The 10,582-nt window shown below is 34.9% G+C and overlaps 2 protein-coding genes across 3 annotated transcripts; both read left to right on the forward strand.

Moving 5' to 3' along the window:
• The first annotated feature begins 979 nt into the window (after positions 1-979).
• LOC132203429 (CKLF-like MARVEL transmembrane domain-containing protein 4) lies at positions 980-2,576 on the forward strand. Its single transcript, XM_059631230.1, has 2 exons — positions 980-1,198; positions 1,825-2,576. The coding sequence occupies exon 2, from the start codon at positions 1,852-1,854 to the stop codon at positions 2,398-2,400; it is 549 nt and encodes a 182-aa protein (XP_059487213.1). The 5' UTR covers positions 980-1,198; positions 1,825-1,851; the 3' UTR covers positions 2,401-2,576.
• Positions 2,577-8,188: 5,612 nt separating this feature from the next.
• LOC132204708 (D-altritol 5-dehydrogenase-like) lies at positions 8,189-10,582 on the forward strand. 2 transcript variants are annotated; one of them, XM_059633380.1, is made up of 8 exons: positions 8,189-8,428; positions 8,967-9,091; positions 9,230-9,289; positions 9,403-9,500; positions 9,547-9,747; positions 10,027-10,198; positions 10,253-10,360; positions 10,421-10,582. In XM_059633380.1, the coding sequence occupies exons 1-8, from the start codon at positions 8,279-8,281 to the stop codon at positions 10,542-10,544; spliced, it is 1,038 nt and encodes a 345-aa protein (XP_059489363.1). In that variant the 5' UTR covers positions 8,189-8,278; the 3' UTR covers positions 10,545-10,582. The 2 variants fall into 2 exon arrangements, with proteins under 2 accessions (XP_059489363.1, XP_059489354.1); XM_059633371.1 differs by having other exon boundaries at positions 8,190-8,428; positions 9,400-9,500.

Below are 10,582 nucleotides of genomic sequence, written 5' to 3' on the forward strand. Positions count from 1 at the left end.
TTCAATTATTATTATTGTTTGTAAATAACAGTGTGATGCAACGGAATAACCTGTCTCTACCTTTTAATTTTGCTTTCGACAGTGAGTGTTTATTAAATTTAAATTTTTAAATAACAATTTGTGTCTCTTAGACACATCACCATTAATGTTTAACTCTGGAAAAGTCTTACGTGGTATTTTATCGCATTGACAAATACTTCTACTCAGTTTCAGTAGATTTTTATTTTCATGACAAATGTGCGTTCATACTTTCGCGTTATACCGTTTCATTGCGAATGAAGGGAATGTAAATAAAATAATGGTTTATTAATTGAAAAAAAAACCACATTGTATTATTTTTATCAAACCTTTGTTTTTAGTGAAATATTAATCAATTCATTTTCACATTATTTTTTAATTTGGAAAAAGATTTGTTTTTAAAAATTGAATAAGTATTTTCTAGACTAAAAAACTTTATTCTATATTGCAAATTATAAGTCATGATTCATGATAATAGCAGCTCAGCTTGTATGCAATGGAGCATCACAAAATAAATTCACATCCAAAATTATTTCACAAAAAAAAAAAAATTATTTCAAATTTCTTTGACGTTTTTCATATAAATGAACAATGAAATCATAAATATTTTTTCCATTAAAAGCTTCAAATCAAACTTGAATTTTCTTTTTAAAATAATCTTTGTCAGAGTTTTTACTTTAAATTATATCATAAATACTATTTTTGTTTAAATATATTCATTCTATTCATTTAAATTCAAAACTTTGCTTCTTTGCAGGCAATTTTTTTTATTCTCACTCATTCTCATGGCGATAGATCTAAAATTGAGTGTTTCAACAAAAATAATTTGTCAATAATATAATTATGTCTGTAATAAGGCTCAATATCGCTTGAAACCGTAGTGGGGGAAGTGGCGACGAAGTGTCTCCCTTTCAACAGTTCCACTCGCTGTCGGTAAAAATGTTTATTTACGTTGTTCAACTTCACAGTGTTGGCACCTCTTGGCAATTCCTTGGTTAGTCCTGTTGGGTGGACACTGCCCACAATTAAATTATTTAATTAACGCGTCAATTTCCTCAAACGCACGGAACAAACAACAAACCGCATTATATGCGTAAAGCGTAGCGAAGAACGGCACTGCCCACTGCAAAAATAATTAGTGATTTCCATCAATTTCCATCCGTCTTCTGCTTTCTCCAAGGTAAACAAACCACTTGCAGCTCTCTCAAGTAAAATCTTTATTTTTATTTTAATATTTAAAAAGATTGATAAAATAAGGTGCTTCAATATGAATACACCCACCAGGTTTATAGTTTTCTAAATCATTTTTAGAGCTTATTTATGTAAATTCATGATGATTTTATGCCAGCAACAATTATAAAGATAATTTCATTTCAACTTTTTTGCGCAGCTCAAATAAAACACAATCCATGTTGCCCGATATTACTTTTGGTAGCATTGAAAATAGAAATTCCAAAGACAAGAAATCATGTTTACTTTTTTTGTAGCGAATATAATATTTCAACAACGAAAACAGAAAATAAAATTTGGATCACTGGAATGCACAATTTACAGGTCACCAAACAAATGTCTCCATTTGTATTCATAACACCAGCAATTTATTAATTTTTTCAAAGCTGTTATTGGATTTAAGACACATTATTGAAAAAATAATATAATATTTCATATATACTATGTACGTACTTTTACTTATAAATGTTATTCCAATTTTCTTATTTAAATCCTCAAGTTAAATGTGTGTAGAAAATAACAAAGGACTTGTTTGAATGCTGATGGCATATAAACTAAATCGATTTTCTGTTTCAGGATCTTGACAACATACTTTGAATCACAATGGACGACGCTGCATTTCCGGGACAGCACACGACGACTACTCGAGTGACGACCTCGAACACAGTTGTGCAGACAGACCTGCGTTACGACCCGTTCTACCTGCGCACCCTGCCTGGGCTGGTCAAGATTGTCCAGCTGGCGAGCAACATCCTCAGCTTCTTCTGCATCCTGCTCTCCTCCTACTCGCACCTCTCCAGGGCCGTCTTTTTCAAGACCCTGGCTGGAATCGGATTCTGGTTCACCGGCATTCTGCTGCTCTTCTACATTTTCCACGTGATTGAGAAGTTCTTCCGCATCCCCTGGCTCAAGATCGAGTTCGGCTTCTGCTTGTTGTGGTGCCTCCTTTACCTAGTCGGCGCCAGTCTGTGCGTCGACTACGCCTCCATCGACAGCGCCTTCGGAGCAGCCGCCTTCTTCGGCTTCTGCGCCTCCATCGGCTACGGCTTTGACGCCTACCTCAAGTTGCAAGCCGTCCGACACGGAGAACTGGCCCAAGGAGAGAGGGTCATGGTCACAAAACAGACCAGAATGACCGTCTCTTCCGCCTAATTGAATCTTAAAATGAGAATCTGAAGTGCCAGTTGAAATTTAACCTTCCCTAAGATTATTCTGCTGATCTGGAATTTTACTTCTCGGAATTTTTCCAAATAATTTTTTAAATATTCAAAGTTAATTTAATTCTAAATTGACAAAAAAGATAATCTTACTTTTCTCACCAATTTTAATTTAAAAATCATCAAATAGAAAGAAAATTCCTCTCAATAACCACAAAAAATGCAAAGAGCTTATTTTATGGAATAACAATAGGGAGCGGACCGAAGGAACACTATTTTATCTGATAACATAACGGTAGGATTTATCCACCCCTGCCTTATTCTAATTATGTCGATGTTTATCCTGCAAGCAAACTAGCTGGGAATATTCAGACACCAAAATCATTAAAATGTTTGTATTACTGGTACTGAATCTGACGTTTCTGAAAAAAATATCAAAATGGGCTTATGTATATGACTTACTTGTTGTAACCTCTTTTTTTGTTTTACTGAACTACAAATACAAAGTTACCTATGATTATTTTGTGCAAAATATAATTTTGCAAGTTGTCAATTTATCTCTCCACTATTAAGTTTCTAATTATATTGCTTGTATTTCCGTAGCACTATTTCTTGAGGCTATTTTTGCATCTGTCATTATTCTTATTATTGTACTCAAATTTTTTTAGTTCCAGCAAACTTAATGCAGTAGAAGATATTATTGATCTATGAGAAATACTTAACTGGTGTAAAGCTGAGTGGACTGAATGTATATTTTTGAGCTAACGAACGAGTTTAATAACCTTCGTTGTGTATATTTATAACAAAAAGTCAAATGTATTGTAAATTAGTGAGTTTGTCGTGGCCTGAAATGCATATTGAAAAACGCTGAATATCAACCAACACACGTGTGACTTATGTTTAACCAATGTCAATTAACTGTAATTCAAATTTGTAAACACCTGATTTGTAAATTCAAGAGGAATGACGAAATTGAGTCCTAAAAAAAAAAAAATGTTGAAATAAAAATTATCAGGAAACTTTTTTATTCCTTCTTGCTGAAAAATTATGCTGAAAGCTGAAATATTAATGTATTTTGTACTACCATATTCCACATGTTGTAACACTGCAATGCTTCAAGCATGAAAAATAAAAACTGCTTAGTAATTGTGTTCAAAATTTCATGAATTATTATTGATAAATAATAGTATTAAAATTCCATGTGGCCTCACAAAGCTGCTCAAAGCATCAACGTTCATTGGTAATTGGAAGAAAATTAAGAAGCTACACAGGCTAATGAGCAAAGGCATAGCTTCGTCTTAATTATGTTGAAATTTGTCAATTAAATTTATTAGCAACACAAAGGAGTGCCTCTGCACACAGAAACACGTCCCACGCTCGACCCTCAAAATTTTGCAGAACCCGAAGCAAATAACATAATCTAATCAGACGTCGCTGCATGTGGAATTTTGAGTAGGTCCAAAAAGTCGTTACTGCACCACATTTCAATTTGTGAAAATGCATGGATTACAAAGTTTTGCTCTTAAAAAGCTCAAGACGAGCATCAAAAATCATTAATGAAACATTATTTGCTTTGATTTGGTATTCACGTGGCACCAAATGAAATAGAAACCTACACCACATACTTCATTAAGTTAGTCGTTTCTGACTTCTGACTATTTCTGAGTGGTTACTGCATTGGTGTGTTTGCAGGTGGTGCAGAGTCTAGATGCGGTGCAATCTGCAACATAAGCTTTACTGCAATTTATTAGTTATATAGTAGATGTGGAGGGCTAATTACACTTAAAGCAACTCAAAGGCCGCAGTGGCGTCACAGTTTAAAAATACCTTTAATTGCTTCTTTGTCGCAATTGAACAAATAGATCATTAGCAGGGAAAAATTTTCTATGTTGCAAAAAGTTTACTATTGTATTGTATATTTGTATTTTGAAAATCCAAATCACAACAAATTCTTAACGCAGATAATTTTGAAGAAGGGAGATATTCTAAAAACAGATGATTTTTTCGAACCCTTTTCGCTTCTATTTTTATAGTTTAAAGAAAAGAAATAAAATTTACTTATTTTATTATACAGCCCAGTTTCAAATCGAAACCTAAATTTTTAACTTATGCAAACTTTCTTGCAGCCAAGTCGAGCAAGTTGCATACTTTTATCAATACATCAATAACATTTAATGTGTTTTTTTTTTTATGTAGTGGCAGTGGGAAACCGCTGACCGCTACATACCTGCTACCACTATATTATGATGTTGTTTCATATTTTATTAAAATTTTCTAGAGGCATATAGCTTCTATCCCTATCTTGCTGTCCTTGCTGATTTTATATATATATAGTCAAAGAGTATTTTTAATTGTCAAACAAAGAAATTGATACTTATATTACAAAAATTTATTTGCAGCTGTTTCATAATTTCATGTATTAATTACGCAACGAAGCACACCATGTGATTGTTGTCAACATAATACCAGATCCGCCTCTGTTTAAACCGCAATTAAATTTGGCACCGGCTCTTGATGTTTGTCATCAAGTGGCGGGCGAGCGAGCGACTGAGGTGCTCAGGCGCTTGTACACCAAAAGCACCTGCATTATTGAGGGGGGCCGTCGGCCCTTGTGTCTTTAGCAGAGTAGGGCAGGGGTCTGCAGCAAACCCAGAAGAGCTAGATTGCAAACACGTATGTGCACAAACAGATTAGGATCAGCAGAGGCACAGCCGAGAGCTCACAACACCCCATACGGCTATCTATATAATTCTGTGTGCTGCATCGCCCCTTGATTTCGCCCACGGCGCCAAAGCAACAAATCAAAGGCAGAGTGTGATGCACTGACCTGCAAAATTCATAATCCATGGGCCAAAAATTAAAGCCTAATCTAGAATATGTAATAAATCAAAGGTGCGAGAACATAAAATAATTAAAAAATAATAATAATACCCAAACTTTTTCCCACCCCAATACAAAGAGAATTTTTTTCAATTAATAACTGATAAATGAGACTGAAAGTTTAGACTTTTTTCTTTTTGCAAATGAAAACGGTCACATATTAATTTTTTCTTACAATACAATTTGAACATTTTTTATTTCTCTTTTGCTACAAGGATTCGTTTCTGCTTCCAAAAATGGCAAAATACCAAAAGTCACTAAAATTTAGCTCAAAACATGTTTGAAGTTTTTTTTTTATAATTAATTATTTTTTTGGAAAATAACTTAACAAAATATCTGTAATTAATTTGAAGACTAAATTGGCGGGTAGTCAATAATTTCTATATCTTCGATCGCTCCTTGTTTCAGCGGCTAATAGCTGCCTCTGTCAATTATTCATCGCAGCGTAATGACTACTGCGCGATCGCGTCCATCCAGCATCCACTCGTCTCGAAAGTGCTCACAAACAATAGGACGCGCCATTATCTGCACCGGTGTGTGTCCGTCGGTCAGCAAGTGCATTTGCGAGTAATGCGGTCGGACATGCCTCGTGCAAATGAAATGAGCCCCGTTATGGTATGCAACCGGCGCGACCTGGCCGAGTGTGATGCCATCAGTCGTTTGTGTGGGTGTGTGTTTCACCCCGTCGCACCATGCCCGGATATGCACATCTGGAACTTCCACGCCAATGTCTGAATTATTCATGGAGATGCTCAATTAAATTTGTTGACAGGCGTGTTGTTGTGTCACAAACTTTGTTGCGAAACTTCTAAGCAATATGGTGGTGTATGTATTGTTTTGGAAATGGAACTTTTAATCCACTTAAATGTTTGTTTTTTGTCCAACCAAAAGTAATTTCAACACTAAAAATCAACAACATATTGTGTATGAGAAAGTAAAAAATGCAGAATTTTCAACTTTTTTAATTTAGATGATAAAGAGGAATGCAAAGAGTGCCTTAAAAAATCTCAAGATTCCAGAATCCAAGATAAATGAACCTGCCGATGCAAGAAAATTTTGACAACTGTACAAAAAATATATGAAGTTTCTCACAATGAGGGAAAATTCAATTCAATTCATTTTATTTTTCTCCAAACAAGTCAAACAATCAATTGTGAAAAATTGGTTTGGAGAAAAATAGGCACACTGTGCTAGTGAACAACTCATAGCATAGCCAAGGGGCGATAAATACCCGACTACTCGCCGCACTGCAGCCTAAACTACGGGAAATCCGTTCAGATATCAACGAAAACGATATTTTTTGAAAAAATATCGTTTTCAATATTTTTGCCGCGGCCTCATTCAAAATTTCCAGAACCCGATCCAAGAAAATTGTTACAACTATAAAAAAATTTTGAAATTGCTTGTCCTCAATTTTATCTGCATAAGTAAAGCTAGTGGTAAACATAATATAGTTAGTAACTCAGAGCACACTCCCTGCAGCTGCTGACCAGCCGGCAAATAGTTGAGGCTGCATCGGACAAACTTCTTGCCCACTTTGCCGTGTATTGCATTCGTGAAATGAAATTCCTGCAGTGAATGCATCTCTATTCTATGTATGTGGTACATTATTAAAATTTTCTGTGGTGCTGCGGTGTCGACACCATGGCCTTTGTTGAAATTCTGGCGCAGGAATAAGGCGCACTTCAGCGGAGCATAAATATCATTTTAAGTTTATATAGGAAACTTTGCAAATAATTTTTGCAATGAAGTAAAAATAATGCAAAAATTAAATTATCGGTGATAAAAATATAATATAGTTATTAAATTTGATTAAATTATGTAAAAGGAAACAGTCTTGATAGAAAGTGTCGTAAAATAGCTTTTTTTTAGCGGGGGGGGGGGGGGGTCTAAATTTAATGTTATATCGCAAATTTTGATGTAAGTGATAATGTAACATTGTGCAGGAAATTGGAAAACAAATAGATAATGCACATTTAATTTTTTAACAAACAGTTTACAATTAATAGATTTGGAGCTAGGCATTAAAGGGTTACTAAAAATTATTACCGCGATATGCAGCGCGCCTTTGTGAAAGTGTGTGGAAAACTGATACGTTATGAAGGCAGCCGAGAATAACCAGACATCACAGAGTTGTCGGCAGGTTTGTGGAGTTTACTGTGAGGCAAAACAGGTAGGTGCATTCCTTTCAGCGCCGCGCTCTCTGGTTTGATATCAAAGGCATACTTGCAAAAGTGAGAAATAAAAAATTGTGCATACCTGCTTCAATTAGAAGCTTGTCCCTGAAAATAAAAACTTTTCAACTTTATTTTTCCATGTGATTATATACTTTTCAATTTATTTTCATGAAATAATTTTAAATTTTGTAAATGGTATAATATTTTAACCTGTTTGACAACAACGAAAATTTTTACTTCCTAATTGACAAGTTATAACATGTTCCAAAGGGAAAGACCATTCTTTATCAGCTTATCAGTGAAAATAACCATCTCAATATCATAACAGAGAAAACAAGAAAAGAAATGCAATAATTATGATATGATAAACATGGTCATTAAAAATTAATTAATTTATTTCTTCTTCTCTTAGGAACTGGCATCATAACTTTAGCAAGATTTAAACTATCGCACTCCGCTGCAGTTGAAAAAAAATAATAAACAGGAAGGCCGAATTTTGAAATTTTTTTAATTTTATATTTTGATTAAAGCAACTTATTTGTATTTTAGATTCGATAGTCACTAGGGAAAGGGGTTATTTGGTTTATTCAGTGTTTTTTAGCTCTCTGTGTGCTTCTGGATAAAACTTGTCGTCTCGTGCATTCCGAAAGTCACCGGGTCCGGTCGTCTCTTTTAAACAGAGATAAAACTGTTCCGTCCGATTTGTGCACACGACCCGACCAAGACAAGTCAGTCTCTTGAGGCGGCTATTTATTCGAGGAAAACAAACTCTGGAGTTCTCTTCCAAATCTCGCCTCACCCAGAATAGAAGAAAGTATGAGTCCTCACACGGCGATTCAGTTCGACTATGGCACCAAGAAGCTGACCTTTGGTGAGGTCACCAAGCCGGAGCTTTCAAGGCCCGACGAGATTTTGGTTAAAGTTGCTTACTCTGGGATTTGTGGCACTGATCTGCACGTCATTCATGTGAGTGTTATTTTCATTTATTTTTGCCCCCATTAGCACTTTGCATAATCACCGCCCTAAACACTTGCTACTTCCAAGTAATAAAGTGATGCTAAATTAACAATGTTTTTTTTATTATATACATTTAATTTATAATGTATATTGCTTGTTATTCAATTTTGTTTTTAGATTTTTCAACATTATAATAAATCAAATTTTAAATATTTAATATATATTATTTAAATATTTTTACTTATCTGGACTTATTTTTCTAATTTATACACTATGATCATTTTGAATTAATCATTTTTTTTACAATACAATTATTTTTTATCAATAAATATAATTACTTACGTCAAGAAGATTTTATTAATTGATTTTAAATATAAACATATACATGAGTACCCTGTGCCCACAGCTCAACTTGCATATAATTTAAGGTATATTTATTAAAAATAAGATTTTAATATTTCAAACTGTCACATTACATTAATAATAATAATCCTAATTTTTTTTCATGGTTAATAAAATTGTACTCCTCTCTCATTTTCTCTAACAGGGCCAATTTCCATGCAAGAAAACGGCATTTTCCCTCGGACACGAGTTTTCGGGAGTGGTCCAAGCTGTTGGCAAGGAAGTCACATACTTGTCGGTGGGAGACAGAGTAGTTGTTGATCCAAATAGGTAAAAAAAATGCATACACACTTAATTTTGAATTGCAATTATCAATATTTCCAAGATTCTAGCTAAACCAATTTTAAAATTAGAAAAAAGATAAATTTAACACCAGGAAATTTAATAGTAATAATCTCATTTTTTTAGTGGTTGCGGTCACTGTGCCTCTTGTTGGAACGCCTCGTATCACAGGTGTGAAAATGTCAGGTGAGATAGCCTATTTTTTTTTTTTAAATATAAAAAAATTAAAAAACGCATGATGACCGCTTATGGGGACTAATTTATTGTTTTCCATCTGTGTATTCTCACACTTTTAGTAGAACAATAGGTATTCTGACGGACGGCGGCTGGGCCGAGTTTTGTCTGGCGAGGAAAGGCCAGGTTTACAAACTGCCCGACTCTGTCACCCTGAAGCAAGGTGAGCCTGCGGAGATGTTTTGATGGGAATTAATTTGTGCGCGCAGGTGCTCTTTGTGAGCCGATGTCGTGCATCGCCCATGGCTGGAGCAGACTCGGCGCGGTGCCGCACAACAGCAAAATCTTGATTTTGGGCGCCGGCATCATCGGCAACCTGTGGGCGTGCTTGTTCCACTTGAATGGGCACAGGGGCAATGTCACCATTAGTGAGCCGCAGGAGACCAGACGAAAATTGGTCGAGAAACTGGGTAAACATTCAAAGAAAATAACAAATGGCAAAGCCTTAAAAAAAATTGGTTGGTAATAGAAAAGATCCATTATGACATAAAAAAAAACAGTTTCAATTCATTAACAAAATGGTTTTTATCAGGTTATGATTTTTTAGTAATTTTTTTCCTTCTTATTTTTGTTTTAATTTTAAATTTTTTGTTAAAAAAAATTATCTACAAAGAAATCTCCGTTTTTCAAACGTATTTTTTTGCATGTATTTACAAGTATCAATATTTTCTTCCTCGGAAAAATAATAGAGCTTGGATACACTTTGACCTCTCCTACTGACCTGGCAGCCACTAACCCTGAGTTTGACCTGGTGGTCGATTGCAGTGGCTTTGCCCCGGCCATGCAACAGGCGTTCCAGTGGATAAAAATGGGTGGAAAAATGATGATCTTTGGAGTCGCCAACCCCACTGCCGTTATGGAGTGAGTTTTGCAAACATAGAGCGCATACCGTGATAACAATGTTGCTTCCCTCAGGGTTTCTCCCTACGACATCATGAAGAAGGAGTTGACCATTCTCGGAGCACTGACTAACCCTTTCACATTCCCAGAAGCGATTGCCATCTTGGAGATGATGGGACCAAGGTATTTTTTTTTTTAAATATAATCAAAATATATCTAAAAAGAATTGACGTTTTTTTATAGATATCTGGATTATGATAGACTGGGGGTGAAATCTTTTCCTTTAAGTGGTTACGAAGAGGCGATGAGGAATTTGGAAAAGGCAACTGTTGCAAAAGCAGTTTTTGAGATAAATCCTGAAAAATAAATATAAAACTTATATTCGTTTTCACTTTAATTAACTTA

Source organism: Neocloeon triangulifer, unplaced genomic scaffold (assembly GCF_031216515.1).
Source record: "Neocloeon triangulifer isolate White Clay Creek 2 clone unplaced genomic scaffold, ASM3121651v1 ptg000002l, whole genome shotgun sequence".
Classification (NCBI taxonomy): Eukaryota; Metazoa; Arthropoda; class Insecta; order Ephemeroptera; family Baetidae; genus Neocloeon; species Neocloeon triangulifer.

Coding starts and splice junctions, on each gene's coding strand:
- LOC132203429 (XM_059631230.1), top strand. CDS start 1,852: ATGGACGACGCTGCATTTCCGGGACAGCACACGACGACTACTCGAGTG.
- LOC132204708 (XM_059633371.1), top strand. CDS start 8,279: ATGAGTCCTCACACGGCGATTCAGTTCGACTATGGCACCAAGAAGCTG. Junction 9,501..9,546: donor CTCTGTCACCCTGAAGCAAG/GTGAGCCTGCGG, acceptor TTGTGCGCGCAG/GTGCTCTTTGTGAGCCGATG. Junction 10,199..10,252: donor AACCCCACTGCCGTTATGGA/GTGAGTTTTGCA, acceptor TGCTTCCCTCAG/GGTTTCTCCCTACGACATCA.